Source organism: Xiphophorus maculatus, chromosome 13, assembly GCF_002775205.1.
Source record: "Xiphophorus maculatus strain JP 163 A chromosome 13, X_maculatus-5.0-male, whole genome shotgun sequence".
Lineage (NCBI taxonomy): Eukaryota > Metazoa > Chordata > Actinopteri > Cyprinodontiformes > Poeciliidae > Xiphophorus > Xiphophorus maculatus.
The window spans coordinates 26217903-26237260 of record NC_036455.1 but is presented as its reverse complement, the minus strand read 5'-3'; the positions used below and the strand labels follow the sequence as shown (position 1 = coordinate 26237260).

The window sequence follows — 19358 nt, the reverse complement described above, 5'->3', positions numbered from 1 at the left end:
CGCAAGACGCACGCTGGTAAATATCAGAGCAGTCTGCTGTCTTAGTTCAGCGCTCGTGTCATGTGTCCGCTGGAGGCAACGACGAGACTGTAGGCCAACAAAAGAGGAGGAAAGGAAGAGAAAGAAACAAGAAGAGGACAAATGAAAAGACCTTAAAGGAGACACGGTGGTTATGGATGATTGTGTGTCTCTGAGGATTGGTGATGCCCTAATGAGGGAATAACATTATAACATGATGTACAGCTCAAAAAAGTCACATAGTGATCCCCCGCCCTTTAAAGTCAGCGCAGGCTTCAGCCTTTAAGCCTTTTTAAGAAATTTTAAATGATAAAAGTCAGAGTATTTTGCTGTGATATCATTTATGATTCAGTTTTAATATTCTCGTTCTTGAGATGTAAAAATAAGTTAAAAATAGGATCTATAAGGACATTCTACAACATGAATAACTGATAACACTGAAGAGGTTTGTAGAGTTCTTTCTGCTCTGGTTGGCCTTCACTCTTCTTGTCTGTAACAGAGGCAACAATCTGTGTGTCTGTGGCAATGGAATAAAAGCTGTAGTAGCTGTCACTCTGGATTTTGTAATGATGCTTTATGGATATCCATAACTGTTTGTTAAAAAAGTACTTATTACTATTTTATGGTCTTTACCCTTTCAGTCAGGATGTATTCTTGCTTAGCTGCGGCTCCAAACAGTAAAACCTGGACTTCATACTGCCAGTAAATCTTTTTGTCTTGAACATTTCAGGCTCACACACAGAGAATTAGTCTCAGAATGGATTCGTTTTTAGGGGCACAACACAGCAGCTCCTCAGTCCGACCCTTCGCCTTCAACACTGTTAGCACTTATCCCACACACGGAGATTTCTGAGGTTAAGTGACCTGCATCCTCCCAGCTCTGAATGACATAAGTACCAGAGTAGCCTTGGTTCCTCCAGCCGACCTGAACACACTTCCATAGCAGCTGATGGGAATGCAGGATGCTTCTATTCATCCATCAGAGCTCAAAGGGAGTTTCTACCAACACACTCAGCCTGCATCTCCCAAGATAAAGGCATCTATTAAAGAAAATGAGTAATATCAGCTGATGGTGGGGTGGAGTTATAGAGGTGTGGGGGGGTTTGACCTCGGTTTGGTCATATGCCACAGCGGGACACAAAAGGCTGCATTTGACTAGCGCCTGTGTTGCTGGGAGGTTGGTGCCACAGTTGACAGATGCTTTAGGCCGATGGAAGATGGGCTTCAGAGTCAGCCATTTCAGTCTTGTGATCTAATCTGTTACCCATCATGCATCCTGGCTCACTAATGAAAAGGCAAGGTCCTATCCATCATAGACAGCTATGGTAAATGGAATTTTAACCCTCCCATGGCCTCATAGGTGTGAACTCCTCTGAACATGTGCAAAAAGGCCTGAATGATGGACAATGATTTCAGAAGACCTCACAGTAATGGCAAATGAATACAAAGTGAGGAACAAAAATCTGCCAAGGCTCAGCTTCCTGTGTGAGGTCTTGGCAGTAAAGATCACGTGTTGTGCCTCTATTTATGAGACCCAGTAATTCATTTATCTATCAGGGTTAGCTTTGACTAACCTTGATACAATGATTGTTTTTCAATAGAAACATCAGGATCATTCAGGATAATGCAACAGCTCCTTTCAGTTTGCTTAGTGACAAAAGTTGTTGTACATCAGCTTGAAATTACAAAGTTTATTACTGTCATTACATGTCATGTCTACCTCACTGTCTTCTTTTGTGGTAGCTGGAAAATGTACATTTGAAACCAGACGTTTACATACACCATGTACAAAGACACATTCATCTTTTTTTTCACCTTTTGTTTCTTCATTATTTCAAGACAATGTTCTTTACTCATGATGCCATCTATTTTATGAAGTGCACCAGTCCTTCCTGCAGCAAAGTAGCCCCACATGACGCTGCCACACTTCACAGTTTGGTTTGGATGGTAAAACAAATCCACATTTTGGACTAAAACACACCAAAACTCTGGGACACCAAACATGTCTAATTTCTGGGCATTTTGATAGTTGGACATTCCCATCATGTCTCAACTTGCATATAATAGATTGAACAGATGACCATGTCATTCCACAGGATGACCCAGAGTGAAGCAGCTCAACAAATCTCTTCCTGATTTCTGCTGACTTTACCCAGAAAGCAGTGTGTTCCAGGTGTGGCCTCTAAATACATCCACAGGTGATAGGGTTTTATGTGAGATCAACACAAAGCAATGACAACCTAAACAATTAAAACAATAAAAAGTGCTAAATGTCTAATATAACAGCTGAAGATGTAAAATGTATGAAGGAAGTATTGCAAAGCTGCAAACCTGCCAGCATATTGCCTTCTATGCAGACAGATGTGAGTTTAGACAAGGCCCAGGATCTGCCAAGCAGTGTTTCAGTCATGTGAGATAAATAGATATTGCTGCTATGAGATTCGTACAGAGTGATAACCTGAAGGAACGGTATGACAGAAAACTGGTGTGTGTTATTTTAATCTGTTATGAAAACCATGGCAGATCCTGATGTCAGTAACAGTGGCAAAGTTATGGCTCCTAAAGGAGAGTGTGTGCAGAAAGGGAACCCTGAGCTTAGACCTGTCACAGGATGTGATGTAAGAGCTCACCCTGCAGTCAGCGGGTTGCCGGTTCAATCCCTGCTCCACCCTCCTCTGTCATTGTGTCCCTGGCTAAGTCATTTCAGCCACCTTGCCTGCTGGTGGTGGTCAGAGGCCCAACAAAAACTGATTCTGAGTAAAAACCTCCAACACACAGGGGATGACTCTGTCTATTTGTCTGAGCTGTGTGATCCTTGCTAGTTTGAGACATCTGCAGCTTGTTTATTACAGCCACGTCTGATGAAATTATGGTCTACGCAACATGGCTGATTCGCTCCAAACCAGTTGATGAAAATGCGTCTAATTTGTTTTTTATCTTTGCTGCACCATTTTAAAAATTTGCTCAACGTTTGCATGTCAATTAGATGCAAACAAGACTCAGAGCTATTGCCAGGCCCATGTAGGGAATGAAACCCCTGAGCTAAATCTAAACTCCCGAGACAAAGTAATAAAATCTGTTAAGAGTCCTACAAACACAAGCTCTGCTCTAATGCATGGATTTCTTGTCTAAGCCACCAATAACTCTTAACTAGGGTTCAGTTAAGGTCTTTTACTTCTCTGCTGTTTCACTGAATTACAATGAAAGCATTCATTTGGAAGGCGAGAAGCTTTGGTCTTTCACAGAACTCAATGTCACCTTGTCAAGTTCAGAAGTGGTGCGTCCCAGCGCAGCTAAACCAAAGTCCTTGGTTAATCTCCCAAACAGTGTCAGCAGCCTCTCTGTCTGATACTCCAAGGTTCTTCCTCTCTGTTCCCACCAGCACTCTGTGTCTGAGCTTAACATTAGAGGCTCTGCAGAGCTCCCAGCAGGCATGTGCGGACTCTCTGAGCAACAATGGCAGCGAAAGACAAAACAGGCGGCACATGGTTATCCAGACTGCTGTGACATTATGTTCATTGGCAGGAGAATACTTTGTAATTGTTGAAATTTATGAATAAAAACAGGCATCTTTGAAAGATTAAAAGAGCAATGATGTTCAGAGGGGTTCCTTCACATGAAACTCCTTACTCACCTCGCCATTCCCCTTGGTGTGTTTCCTCAGGGCTTTTTCCGTCGAAGCATTCAGAAGAACATGGTGTACACGTGTCACCGGGACAAGAACTGCATCATCAACAAAGTGACGAGGAACCGCTGCCAGTACTGTCGCCTGCAGAAGTGCTTCGCTGTGGGAATGTCCAAAGAGTGTAAGTCTCTGACGCAGCTGACTTGTGACAAGATTTTTGAAAGGTTTTTGTCTTTTGAAAATTCCAGCACACATTGTATGATGGTTTACATTTGTGAAAACTAGCTTTAACTAGTTTATATTACAAATATTACTTGGAAGCAAAATTGAACCTCAAATATGATGAAAAATGGGAAGAGGAGCTGTCATGTGGAACCAGTATGTGATTTGATTATATATTATACCTGGCCCAAATTATGAACGCCCTTGGGTGTATGTGTGGACTAAAGAAAGTTGCTAAAAAAAAAATCCCATTTCATGTTCAGCTTCCTGGCAGACACCAGAAGGTTTTAGATTAAACCTTTGCTGGTATTTGGAATTATTCATCATTTCATCCACCTTGATGAAACCTCCAGTTCCATATGAAGAAAATCAACCTTAGACAGAGGTGGCTAGAGTAGCTAGGAATTGTGCCCTAGTAAAAATAGCAGAACTTAGGCATATTTTTAATTAAGTACAGTAAAAGGAGACAGGACAGAACAAAGTACTCTGTCAAAAGACAAAAAAAACCCTGAACAACTGCTCAGATTATACTTGGCTTAGAAGCAATGACCATAGTTTGTGGAGTATTTTTAAGCAAGAAAAAAAAACAACACAAAGAGTATCGTGCTGGTGTAAGTCACTCGCTATAGCGGCTAACAGGCGCTGTCCTACCAGGTATCAGTGAAGTAAAGTATGGCATCAAAAACACTAACACAATGTCTCCTGCTGTGAAACATGGAACATGTTGATGCCAGAGTTTATATGGCATAAAGATTTTTTTTTTTAAATATCATTTTCCCTCAGCTTGTGTTTGTGTATCTCACAAAATCCCAGTGAAATACATTAAAATGTTTGAGCCTAATGTGACAAAACGTGTGGCTAAATGCAAATATTTTTATGGACATGCAATGTTAATGGAAGTTGATTTATTTGAATGATAATGTATCGCTCATGCTGGTTTTGATGACATCCAGAATGTTAATGGGACAGCTTTTAGATCTGGCTGGAGATTCTTCCATTTGCTGGTGTGGTCTGAGATCTGCACACCAACAGGTTCTGGAGACATTAAACAGTATAAATACTGGAATGAATTGTGGTTTAATTTGATTTGGCTGACTCCAGTTGTGGGGTCCTGGTGTTGCTCAGTTTGCCACATGCTGAAGGCTGACTGAAAACAGCCACTGTGGATGTTTTTCTGAAGCTGACAATTAAAAATGTCTGCTGTGAAAAAGCAGCTAAAGATGTGTCCTCATGCATTAGAATGATGGGACGTTTCTCGCAGAATGAAAATAGACTCAGTACTGTTTAAAACACACAAACACACACACAGACAAATATGCTTTTACTTATATACTGAGGAAAGAGAACAAGGTAATAAATGCAAATGAAGTGCAAAATGTTATGTAGCTTTTCATAGCAATGAAACAACGTGTACAGTACACTTCAAATTATGTTCTATTTTTGAAGGTGGTGGCCTAGATTCATTCTCTGGTTCTCCCTTGCCGTTTTTTTTGCACTGCAGCGACTATATCAGATAAAATATCGAACAGTGAATGTGAGTGGATTACGAGCGGTATCAGTGCATCGCTATCAGTCTTACAGGTTCTGACTCCTGCAGGACTTCCACTCTAGCAGCAACACTCATGTTTCATTCAGTTCTGTTTTCATGCCCTGTCTGGTATTTCAACCAGCCTGGAGGAGTTGCATCAGCCACAGAAGTTTGTTGGACATCCTGTTGGTTTCAGCTGAGACAGTCAGACCCTGTGGACCAATGACGACCTTGTTCCACCGTTCCTCAGTCCTGATCCTGTGCATGTGTTTACTTACAAAAAAGCAAAGAGCCATATTTACAATGCAGCACAAACATGCCAGTCAAGTAAGCAACATCTATTATTTGAGCTATATCTTGCAGTTGTCTTGGCACATAACTAAATGTGACCTTTGGCCCCAAGATTGGCAGACACATCATGGGTTGAGTGAATAAGTAAAGTAAACTTTATGTGTCAGGGACAAGGTCATTCTGTGATCTGTATCAAAGGCAATTTGGAGTGAATTCTTAGTGAGCTGCTGTAGGTAAACTAACTACTCAAAGTGTTTTATATGGGACTGACATTCAGGGGCGATCACAACACACACACACACACATTCACCCCCACATACACTAGAGGTGTGTGATACTGCATATTTTGGTATCTATCTGATGCCAAATGAATACAGAACCTGTATCGCCGATACCAATACTGATACAGATACTTTTTCCTTAGGTTTGATATGTCATCATACTTCAGATCTGTAGGTTTTCTTGTGAATTATTTTTGTTCAAAACTTGAACAGAATTTGGACAAAGTTTATAGCTCACTACGAAATATATTAACATATTAACAAGGTTTCTGTGTATTTTTTCTAAATAGAGTGAAAATTGAGAAACTACAACACAAAAATAAAACATTTCATAAAGGAACCTTAAACAAAACAAAACAAAAAAATTAATAATTTCCCTGCTGGGATGAATAAAGTAATTCTATTCTATTCTATTCTATTCTATTCTATTCTATTCTATTCTATTCTATTCTATTCTATTCTAAACTAAAGTATTGATCATACATGCTAGTAATGATCCGATACTAATACTAACTTGCCATCAATATTATCAATATTTAATATCAGTCTACTATTCACAAACTCCTTGTTAACCAAACGTTAGCATGAGGTTCAGTGCCATGCTAACATTTGATAGCAGGAAGCTGGAATCAAACCCACAACCTTATAATTCCTCTTAACAACATTAATAAAGTTGAATATTTTTTCCAGTCTTGTTGAAAACATAAACTGTACATTTGGAGCAGAGGTCACCACACTGCATGAGAGCAAGCAGCCACTGTAGAGTTTTCACTAATATTTTGAATGATCAAGGAGTTTATACTTCAAACTGTGTAGCATAGCTTATTAGCATAGCATTTAGAAATTTTTCTGCAAGTTCTTATGCAAAATCTGCAATTAATATCTACAGCAGACTTTTCAAACTCTCTAGCATCAAACTATCTTTCTTTGTTTTCCATGTTTATAAAAAAAATTACGATTTACTTTTCTTTTGAAATGGATGATTTATTTTGTTCTAAAATCTGGAAATAGATAGATTTTAATTTATTTTGTTAGCTGGCATAAAACATTTTATTTAGTACATATTTAGAAAATAGAGGTGAGTTTTACTTTGTGTGGTCTAGCATCTGTAGGCTATTAGCTTGTTTAATGCAGGTAGCTGTGAGCATCAGTTTAAATTCTACCCCTTATGAAAGGGTTGAGTTTTTTTTTGAATTATGATTATTAGAAAAGTAAATAAATCCGTGGAGTGGCAGAAGACTCGCAAGCCAGTAAATACATTCTTCATCAGTCCTCTTCATCAGCTGATTTGACAGACCCACAGGCTCATTCTACTAGTGAAAACACAAGTCAACTATTAGAGTAATTCTCTCTAAGTGTCTACTGGGTATTCTAGTGATCTTCACTATTTTCAGTCACTGTCAGATGTTAAAATCATGTATTTTCATATTTGATGTTACTCAAGATGAGCAAATCAAGTTATTCACAAACGTTTTTACCAGTTTGACCCCCTCCGCCCCCCCAGTTCAATCAGGACAGACTGTCTGTCTCAGTCATTCTAATAATCTCTTTTTAAAAAGCTACAATTACACTAAATATTAGATTTCTGTTTACAAACTAAACCCACGCAGATTTTAAAAGCTTCTTCTCATTTGATTTTGAAACATTCTTTAAAATTTGGATAAACTGTGTCAGTTTTCCTGTCAGTTCTGCTCCCTCTGCTATATTGTCATCTATTAAAAAAATGGCACCGTGACAACAGTTTGCATTTCACAGGTTATTGGCATCCTTTGATTGCATCAGCATTTATAGCTCAGGCCCACTTCATGCTTCATTAGTCCTGGTGGGTGGTGTCACTACTTTCATTTATGCTGTTTCACACCTCAGTGGCGGCATCATAGAAAAGATGATATCTATATATCCTCAGGCTAAACCTCCCACAGGGCTGCTGATGAGAAAGGAGACTTTTCTCCTTGAATGCTGTAGAAGATCAACACCAACTGGATGCCCACTTCAAGGCTTTCTTTCATTCGACTGTTTTTATCGCAAAGAGGAGATCACCTCCAGAGCTGACTGTTACTGTCTCCAGCAAAACTTTGTAGCATTTCAAACACAGTCTGTGTTTCCTATGTGCTCTGTGTGCTCAAGGCCTGGCAGCAGTCATTGACAGACGGGAAAAGTGGAATTTGGACAATTTCAAATTTTGATATGCTGATCTCAAGCTCAGCTGATTTTGATTCTTTTACTACATAGATTCCAAGATATTAAAATAATTAGATCAATTAATTGCTTATTTTTGTAGTTTTATATACAAAAAATCCAGAAACAGATGCTCTCTATTGTATAAACACCCAAACTGCATCTGACCAATAAAAGATATCGCAATACAGAAATGTGCAGAATCTCCTCTAAACTCTAATAAACTGTATTTCAGTCTCAATGCTTCAGTTTTCTCTGTAGCTATCACACTTTCATCAGTAACAGAATCATTGTAACTTTTTTTTGCATTTTGCAGTTTAATCTTTGGTGTGTTCTTCACGTTTAAAAGACAAACAAGATTCTCTGGTGTGGATGCCAGTAATGTTTGAAGGAAACAGGCACAGCTCATCACCATAACTACAGTGACACATGGTGGTGGCAGCATCATGGTATGGGGATGTTTTGCAACAGCAAGAACTGACAGACCAGTCAGGATGGAGAGAAAGATAAATGCAGCCATGAACAGAGGCATGCTAGATGAAAACCCGCTGCAGAGCGCCCTGACCTCAGATTGGGGCGACGGTTCAACCCAAAGCACATGATCCAGATCTGAAAGGATACAAAACCAATCTGTGAATGTCCTGGAGGGGCTAAACCAGAGTTTAGAAAATTATGAATCTGATTGGACATCTCTGGAGAGAGGTGAACATGGCTGACAGACATCTCCATCCAACCTGGTGGAGAAGAACGGAGAAAACTGCCTGAAGAGAGGAGGGCTGAGCTGGAGGCTGCAGGTTGAGACTGGAGGCTGTTAAAGCTGCCAAAGGAGATCAACATAGTATTATGCAAAGGCTGTGAACTTCCTGGCTTTCTACTTTTAATAAATATGCAAAACACTCCAAACTTTTCCCCACATTTTCACAATAGAGTGTTTGTGTGTTGAATTTTCAGGAAAGAGATTAATTTAATACAACTTGGAATAAGGATGGAACACAAAATGTTCCAAAAAGTGAAGCGCTGTGAATCCCTTCCAGAAACTCTGTAGGTTTGCTGCTAATTCACAGCTTCAGCTGATCTGTTACACCAGGTGTTCTCACTTCCAGCTGTGTGAGTGGGCACACTGTGACACAGTGTGGCACACTGTGACTGTGACTGCGACACACTGCATAGGGCTTCCACATAATGAGAGTTGGGGCCACTTCGCAGTGCAATAGGTCCTGGCTACATCAGCCTATCTGCTGTACAGTTCAGACTTCTTTCCCACCTCTAAATGTCTCTCAGTCTTCCCCGTTTGCAGTTGCTATGGTACACCTTCTCTGTAGTAGATTATAAAATGGTGTCTCCCATGCTCTCCTTTGCTTTCCCCTAAGTACCATTAAGCTTAATCTCAACGTTGTGCTGGCAGCAAAGACTTATTGTCATTCCTCGACACCCACCTGGTTGCTGTTGGTGAGCTGCCATGTTAAGTGCTGTGGCAAGCAGCCCGGGTGCCGCAGCACTCCAGATAGATTGTGTTTATTTACCGCTGCATCTGTTTACTTGCCCTGTGCAGAGCTTGGCAGCAGGCAGATGGCTGCCAGCAGCTCCTCACAACGACCACCAGCCATGCACCAAGCGGAGAGGAAACGAAGTCACTCCAACAGGGTTTAATGCAGCCATAAAAACTACAACAAAGAGATGAACAAAAAACAGGGAGCAACCTAACACACTGGAGGAGAATAGAGACGACACTCCTGAAAAGCTAAGGGACATTAGATTGTTGTTAGGCACTTCTGAGAAAAGTGTGTTTAGCATCTTGTCAGAAGGCCAGTCGATGATCCTTCATCCCCTCATGAGAACTCTCCAGAAACACCTGACACTCTCCCATTCACAGCTCTGAATCAGAACCTGGCAGCAAACAGCAACATCCTTCAGCTCTCAGCTGAAACCACAACCTGTAATCCTGAACTCATCCTGCTTACAACTAAAATGGTTTTAGCTTGCTCAAAACACAAGCACTAGAGCTAATGTAACAGCAGTTAAAATGGATGGTTAACTACGAGACCCAGAACAAATTTTTCCCAAAGCTTAATTCATTTAGACTTTCACTTCCCCAGACCATCTCCTCTGTAGAACATGATGCTGAGTGGTAACTCCTACTGCAGCAGTGTGGCTCTCAGATCAGCAACTAAATGTCTGACAAATACTCTGATTGTGAAATTATAAGCTGTGATCTTCACCACTAAGAATAAACAAACGTTTCTCCGGATTGGAAGTAATATTAACATCTTGGAGCAGCTTGGAGAGGCAGAGTCCTGACGTTCACCTGATGGAGATATGAGGAGGAAGCTAAAGATTAGGGGAATGGTAGGGAGTCCTTCCATCCTCAAAGACAAGGAACTCATCACCAAGGGTAAATAAATCATCAAAATAGTAGATATGCAAAAAGCTGCTCAGAAACTACAGCAAGGGTTTGACTGACATGCCAGTTTTTGCACAAAATGTAAATCAAGACAGTTACATCATTGATCTGAAAATTTATTCTTATTTTCTTTTGGGAGCTGCAAAAACAAAACAAACAGTGCAGCAGCAGCTTCGAGTTTCTTAATAAAATCTTTAAAAAATTAATCATCCGCAAGGATTCAGTTGTTTTTATTTTATAAACTATTTCAAACCGCCTACCCCTCACCCCCATCTACTGATATTAGTGTAATTATATCTGATCTGACAATTCAAAAAGCTGAGCACTCTATCTCCATATCATTCCAGCACATTCCTGCTAAATGAAGATGTTCTACCTCACTATGTGGAGTCTTGAGGTAAAACAAAGTCTGATCGTTTGTTTTACTGCAGGAAATGCAACAGAAAACGGCTCTGTTTCCTGAGAAAGGTTCTGAAAAAAGGTTTTCCAGTATCCAAAGTAATCTTGACAGAGAATTCAGTTAGAGTCTTGTAAAGATATTTTCTACATTTATTATGTTCCAACCACAAAGTGAAGTGGAAAACTGCATTGGTTCCTACACTTCAACATTTGATCTGTCAATTTCTCATGGTTTTAATATTTTTACTTGTATTATTAAAAGTGTGGTGTGCATATCTGTTCAGCACTCTCTACTGAAATTAATCAATTGGAATCCAGATTAGGATTAATCAGGGATCCAGTTATTATTAGCTAAATGTAACTTTAAGCAAATGGGTTTTTAGCCTTGATTTAATATCCTTCTCTGTGTTGCAGTCATTAATTCCACTTTTACTGTTCTTTCTGAATTTGGTTGTGGTCTTGATTCACTTCAAGTTTTATTGTTTCTTTCTTTGCACAGTTTCCGGGTTTCTGTGTCATAGTTTCTTTTGTTCATTGTATATTTTGTTTATTAGTGTAATGAGACATGATGTTGTACTCTGAGTTTAGTTTCCTAATTCCGGCTAATTTGAGGTTTATTTTTAGAAGGTGGTTTATTTAGCACTTTCTCCAGTGTTTTAGTTTCATATCTTCTCTACGTTGTTCCTTATCTGTTCATTAAACTCACGTGTTCAGTAATTAAACTCACTAGTTTGGTTCTTTTACTCCTCGTCCTGCTATTACCAGTCTGTTCCTGTCTCTTGAGTTCTGTTATTAAACTCATTTGTTCTCCATGGTTGTGTCATCCTTGTCTCTGCATTTGGATCCTCTTTAAAACCAAATCTTGTGACTATTTAAGGGGAAAAAACAGACTTGCCAAGAAATGCTGTAACACTAAAGATCAATATCCAAGCAAACACTTTTTTTTCCTTTTCAGTTCCTATTATACTATTTTTTCATCCATCCATCCATCTTCTTCCGCTTATACTTAGGCTGCTACCATGAGGGTAGCAACCTAAGAAGGGAGGTCCAGACTTCCCTCTCCCCAGCCACTTGTTCCAGCTCCCAAGGCGTTCCCAGACCAGCAAAGGAACATCATCCCTCCAGCGTGTCCTGGGTCTTCCCCGGGGCCTCCTCCCGGTGGGACGTGCCTGGAAAACCTCACCAGGGAGGCGACCAGGAGGCATCCTGACCAGATGCCCGAGCCACCTCAACTGGCTCCTCTTGATGTGAAGGAGCAGCGGCTCTACTCTGAGTCCCTCCAAGATGACCGAGCTTCTCACCTTATCTCTAACCCAGACATCCTCTGTAGAGTTTTCACCCTACAGATAAAACTCATTTCGGCCGCTTGTATCCGCGATCTCGTTCTTTCAGTCATGACCCACAGCTAATGATCATAGATGAGGGTGGGAACTTAGATTGACCGGTAAATCGAGAGCTTCGCTTTTTGGCTCAGCTCTCTCTTCATCACGACGGACCGGTACAACGGCAGCTTCTCTGCAGACGCTGCGCCAATCCGCCTGTCGATCTCCTGCTCCCTTATTCCCTCATTTGTGAACAAGATCCTGAGATACTTAAACTCCACTTGGGGCAGGACACCCCCCAGAACCAGAGAAGGCACTTTGCAATTGTTTAAATACAAAGGTAAAATTCTAACAAACATGAGTAACATTTTTTTTTTTACCTAAAAAATATCTTAGATAACTGAAGTTCTAATTGATTTGAACATATTTCTCAGTCTGTACATAGCTGTGATTATTTCATGTGATGAGACAGTTGAATGTCGAGCTCAGCTGCCATGTGGGTTTATGGTGTCACTGTGGGCTCAGGGAAGGCTGTGCTGATTAGAGCAGCAGAGTTGGAGGTTTCTATGTTGTCTGTAGAGAAAAGCTGCTACCAGTGAATGAAGTCAGAGAAGGCAATAGAGGGATTTGAACTGCAGGAGAAAATCACTGCACAAACTCTCTGCTACATATGAATACATAACAAGTGTTTCTTCTCAGAAAAAGAGGAATGTGAGAAAATCTTTTCAATGTGTAATCGTATGAAGGAAAACTGAAAAACAAGTTGAACTAAAGTATCCTTTATATTATCTACAATGGAAAATAATCTAATTTAAATGTAGTTTCATTGTTTACAGGATAACCTTTGCTGTACTCTCTTGGATTGTGGTTGTGTTGAGATAGTAGATATCATGTTTTGCCTTGCCATCGTAACTACACATTACCTTTGACCTCTAGAAAAATGTAACTTGGATTATTTAGTCTGTCTCACTGAAATAAAGATCACATGCCAGCACATATGTTTTTACTCTTACATTGCTTGCATGTTGAAAGTGTCCTTACGGCGGGACGTCCTCAAACCAACATGCATGCCCAGCATGAATAGTACAGAATAATGCAAAAATCAGGATGTTCCACCGTCTGTGTATGGAAGTGTCTGGGTGTTTCAGAGTAGAGACGAAGTGTGACTGACTGGAGGGTTGCGGTGTTAACACAACTGGCGAGCCACGAGATGTGATTTAGGAAGACAGCAGCTTGGTAAATACATCTCACCCCCAGCTGAGGAAATCAATTATCTCTGCACTTCGAGCAAATTACTGGCAGCATGAGCAGATACATCCAAATGATGCATTAAACAAGAGGCCATGAAAATATATAGCTTTTTAACACCTTGTACTGGGTGCAGAGGGAAGCAGTGGAGCACCAGGCCTGATGCAGAGCCTCTGATCACTGCTTCTGACTTCATTAGATTTAATGTATTAGATTTATCACAGTTATAAAAAAAAAAACAATCGTGTTTCATCCACTCAAACTAAAGGTGAAGAAAATGACTGAATTTTACTAACTAAGGCATATAAGCTTAGAAGAAATTAAGCTCCTCCTCCTTCAATGTCTTGATATCATACACACAACTGAATTATTGAATCTGATGTGATTCAAATAATAAAGTCATCCGTCTAATGAAGTATTTTCCCCCTGGATTTAAAATGATATTAAATCACTACTGGAAAAAAACAACCTGCTAGCGTCACTATTACAGAAGTACAGACCAATCTCCAATCTTCCATTCATCAGTGAAATTATAGAAAAAGATTCACTTCCTAACAATGACTAACTGCTTTGATGTCATTCAGTCTCAGTACTGAGACTGCCCTGGTCAAAGTGTTCAATGGCATCCATGTGAACACAGACTGTGGACGAACCACAGTTCTGGTTCTGTTGGACCTCAGTGTTGACCATGACATATTACTGAAATGACTGGTTCCAATCTTACCTAAAGGACAGGGATTTCTTTGTTTCAATAGGAAACTTCTCATCGAAGCAGACAGAAGTCACATGTGAGAGGTTCAATCCTAGGACCCCTTTTACTATCGATATGCTCCCACTGGCTCGGGCTATAATAGGAAATAAGATTAGCTACCATAACTACGCGGATGATAGTTATCTACATTATGATGCCACCAGGTGACTCTGAACCATCCAATCACTGGTCAGATGCTTAGAAGAGATAAATGTGTGGATGTGCCAAAACTTTCTCCAGCTGAACAGAAACAAAACTGAAGTTATTATCTTTGGACCCAAAGAGGAACGATAGAGTCAACACTCAGCTTCAGATTTACAGATAGAAACTAGAGATCAGGCTGAAATCTGGGTGTAGTGATGAACTCTGACCTGAACCTTCAGAGACACAGAAAGACTGTTATAAAGTCGGCCTTCTATCACCTGAAGAACATTTTCAGGATTAGAAGACTAATGTCTCAGCCAGATCTAGAGAAACTCATTCATGATGTGTTTATCTTTAGTTGCATTGATTACTGCAACAGTGTTTTTACAGGTCTGACTAAAAAATCAAACCTCCAGTTCCATCAGATCTGCTGCTGGGGTTCTGAATAAAACCAGGAAGATAGAGCACATCTTCTAGGTCTAGATCGCTCCAAAAGCAGGAAGCAGGAGTATAGTGCAAAGCATACTGGGTAAATACAACCAAAGCAAACATGAGAGAATAGACTTTAAAATACTGTTGTTTATTTATAAATCCCTGAACAGCTTAGCACCACAATACATTAAGGATCTGCTGTTTTATCAACCCTCCAGTCCTCTCAGGTCTTCTAGTTCTAGTTCTGCTTCTGCTCTGCATCAGAACCAAACATGGAGAAGCAGCATTCAGCTTCTATGCACCACAAATATAGAACAAACTTCCACAAAACTGCAAAACAGCTGAAACACTGAGTTCCTTCAGTATACACAATAAACACAGAGGATCTTTATTGTAAACTAGGGCATAAGATTTGACTTTTGTCTCATCAGACTAGAAAGGTCCCATGGGTGTCTGAGCTCTTGACAAAAGGCCTGGCTCAGTCATTGTCTCCAGCTCCCCTTGTTAGGATTCCAAAAGTGCTGCTGATCATGATGATTATGCTGTGCTGAGTAATAAAACCAGGTAATCTCCTGCTGTGACTGACTTCAAAGATCTGCATCTAATGAAGTACCCAGCTCCATGAACTGAACAGACACGCCTTGGAGCTTCTTCTGCCTCACATGTACAACAGAGAGCCTGCTCATGTTTACCTGGGATTTCACAGCAATGTTTTTCACATAATGCCAGCTTGGCCATATTAAGACATTTTGGGTATATACAGATATATTAAAGGTGACATGCTTGTTTAGTTGTTTCACTTGAACATTGGGCAAGGATACAAGAGCTTTAGTAAGTGCAGTATGACGTAACTTTTTACATTTAGGCTGTGTTCACAATGCAGCCTGAGGTGACCCAATTCCGATTTTTTTGTCAAATCCGATTGTTTTCCCTTGGTCGTTCACACTTCCAAATAAATGCGACCTGTATGCGATCTATAGTGTGAACTGCAAACAACCTTAAAGTGTCCCACATGCACAGCAGAGGACGCAATAACATCACACATAGAGAGCGTGCTCAGTGTTTGGGGAAGTAAACATGGATGCTAACAGCGGATCATAACTTACAATTTTGAAGTTGCTGTCTGACCAGAGCCAGGACGTTAATAATTTAATCCTCATTATAGTCCGCCATGATTGTTGTTTTTCTTCCCGCTTGGGCAGAATACGGACATTTGTTGAGTATCATTGATGTTCAGGTCGGTTGGGCGATTCACATTTGAATCAGATACGTATCGGATATCCAAGTGACCTGGGTCGCAAAACAAATCTGATTTGTGTTGTTCAGATTGTCATGAAAAGATCAGATACAGGTTGCATTACGGCAAAAATAAATAAATAAATAAAAATAAAAATGGAGTCACTTCAGGCTGCAGTATGAACTCAGCCATAATTACAATGTTTTTCTTAAATTATTATTATTAAGATATATTTCAAAATTTCTGACATGTTAGTGACACAATACATCTTAAATATAAAGTGAGCATCAGGGATGTCAGCTTTGGAATCTGCCTTGCTAAACCATTTTTGTCTATATTGTGATCAGTTTCTTCTTCTGTGGTTTTTGTGTCATTTCCTTCCGTGGTTCTTGGTGCAGCGCCACCACACGGGAGGCGGAAACAGGTTTTTCAAAGGGTTTGGTCAGTTCAACACAGTGCAGCGTGAAAGCGAACTGCACCAGCTGAAAATGTAACAAATGCTGAAATTTTGGTCCCCAATGGAACCGAGTCTACTGGACCATCAGGTGTGAAAACATCCTAAAACTCCCTCTATTGGAGTTTTATTCACACCACCTGTTGGATGTGCTTGATCCTCTCAGGAGACGTTTTACTGTCTCCACTTCCTAAGCTGCCCTGTCAGTATAAAAGTCTCAGGATTAACCTGAAAGATGTGATTTGTTCTCCTCCAGCTGTTCGGAATGACCGGAATAAGAAGAAGAAGGAAAGTCCGAAGCCAGAACTGGCAGAGAGCTACGAGCTGACGGCAGAGCTGGAGACTATCATCGAGAAGATCCGTAAGGCCCATCAAGAAACCTTCCCCTCCCTCTGCCAGCTTGGCAAATACACCACGGTGAGTGTTTGGCCGGAAGAGGCACACATTCCTCTTTGCTGTTGGATCAATGGGGACCTGGGTGTTTTCATTCGTTTACAGTATGTTATCTGACTCATGGAATTGTGCTTCTTGGATCCTGGCTGACAAATTTGCCATCAGCATATTGATAATCAATTTCTTGCACTTCGCTCTTAATCCCCATTTAATTCAGCTTGAGCCCCCAGTTGTACAGTTATCACTGTCTGGACAAATCCTCCACAGAACCTTTTATTCTTTGCCGTTAGGAATTGATTGGACATCAAGTGTGATGGAAGGCCAGTGGACAGGATCATTATATAACTGTAAACATTCTGACCTCATGGTTTGTTCCTCCCACTACGGCGCATTAATTTAACCTTTATTTAAACTCAGAACTTACCGAGACACAAAAAAGAAAAAAAATTGTGTAGCAAAATAGCATCTTCAGATCCTCTTCAACTTTTGACAAGTTGGAGAAGTTTGACTGATGCATCAAACCCAGCTTGCTTTATTACCAGCTTATATAAATGTGCAACAGAGTGAAGCTGGATGTCAAAAATGCTTGTCAATGCTGGAGATGGCTTTATATTCCACTGATGTGAAACCCCCTAAACACGGGACCCACCAATGAATGATGGAAAGGTCTGATAGCGAGGGGAAACCAGGGTCTTATAGAAAGATCACATCAGTCGGACACATCGGGGTCTGATTGTCTCTGAGCGGTCTGAACTGTCTAGAGAAAATATCCAACAAAACCCTATGTGGATCTGCTTTCCTTATCCACCCTGAGGGGCAGCGCTGTGCTGAGTAGAACTGTGAAAAAGATGGAGGTCATGAAACTAACGACCTCAACACCTTGTTATGCCTTGACAGGAAAATGTTTGGAGCTCTAAGATGGCTGACAGCTGGAGAGAAAGTGGCGAGCAGCCGCTGACTGAGACGCAGACGCAGCAGCATTGAGACGAAGCTGACAGTCTAATATGCTTGTTTTCCAGCTGACTTACATATAGATTACAGCTGACGGCTGTGAGCCATGATTGGCATCCCGCTCTGCGGTGGGATGGGCTGGGGGGCGTCTGGGGACTGATTTGGTGATGTTAGTTTGTGACAAATCTCACACACCTGTCAGTCATTAGGGTTGGGTTGGCCTACTAACCCCACCCTAAACATGTTTATACGAAAATAATCAAAGGCAACAGAGGCCCTAATGAGCAATAGTGTGTCTCTTATTACAGTGATGAGATCCATTCAGTCAGTGACAATAGGTTTCACGGCAGAGCGGTGGAAGTGATGCTAAAGTAGGGCAGTCAGCAGCTTTTAGCTCTCTGCTGTGCGCAGCTGCACGTCGTCTCAGCGACAGTCAGCTTCCATCTTAATAACCACGTATTTCCCCCTTCTCAATACAAACACAAAGCTCCTAATCGCTGTAACCCTTCTTTGCTCCACCCTCATCCGTCTCTCATGAGACGTTTCTTCCATTTAGCCACGTAAACAGCCTGCATTGAGCTAAACTCCAAGGCTGAAAATAGTCAAACAAAAGAGAAAATATTGCTTTCCAGTGATGATACATAAGCTGGTGTTTGTTGTTTATTGGAGTCGACAGTCGGGCCTTCGATAAAGCTGTAATCTGGATCAGTGGTAATTATGCTTGCTCTCAGGCGTCAAGGAGTTCCTCATTATTTCAAGGGATTGGATCCTGATACAGCTTTTGACTTCTCCTCAACAGAAACAGAGGAGGAGCTCCGGCTTTTCTGTAGATTAGGTTAAAGCTCCAATTATGTGGTGAAATATTCAAATCCTAGTCTGCGGTGATTTAGGAGTTCACTGGCGGGTTAGCAGAGTTAGCTCCACAATGAATAACCCTCCGCTGACAGTGATGGTGATGAAAAACGAGCCTGGCACTTTCAAAGACAAACTAAAGCATTAGTCGTCAGCGAGGAGGCCGAGCGGGCGGCCACCGCTGCAGAACACGCCTCGGCCTGCAGATATTAGCCACATTACGCTTTGTCCGCTGTCTCCATCCATCTCAGGTGGCGGCTGCCTCCACAGACGTCCCCCTTTCTGCATGTGTGCACTGGAGCCTGCTGATGTACCTCTTGGTGCTCGTTTCTACACTGCCAGGCTTTTTTTAATGCAGCAACTTGTCTAATTTGTTTGGAGAAATGAACTTAAATGAAATTAGGATTCCCGGGTAACGTCCTTGTTTCCCTCTATTGAATTATGGGACTGGTGTAATTGACTGAGATTGCTGGGTGGGGGGAAGAAGGTTGGAGGAGGTTTTAAAAAAAGCCTAACAGTAACACCTCGTTACGCCCGGCTCTGCCCTGTTTTTCATTGTGCTTTCCCTCCTCAGCCAGAGGGCACAACAAGATAAGTTGCTTTAATATCTGCCACTGTCACGTTCTTCACC

General features: G+C 41.0%; 1 protein-coding gene across 2 annotated transcripts in view; it reads left to right on the top strand.

Annotated features, from left to right (window-relative positions):
* The window catches only part of rarb (retinoic acid receptor beta), a 146195-nt gene that overhangs the window by 109331 nt on the left and 17506 nt on the right, over window positions 1-19358 (top strand). For both annotated transcript variants that reach the window (XM_023345136.1, XM_005804507.2), the window contains 2 exons: window positions 3683-3824; window positions 16788-16948. In XM_023345136.1, coding sequence (XP_023200904.1) covers window positions 3683-3824; window positions 16788-16948 — 303 coding nt within the window. The remainder of the gene's footprint in view (window positions 1-3682; window positions 3825-16787; window positions 16949-19358) is intronic.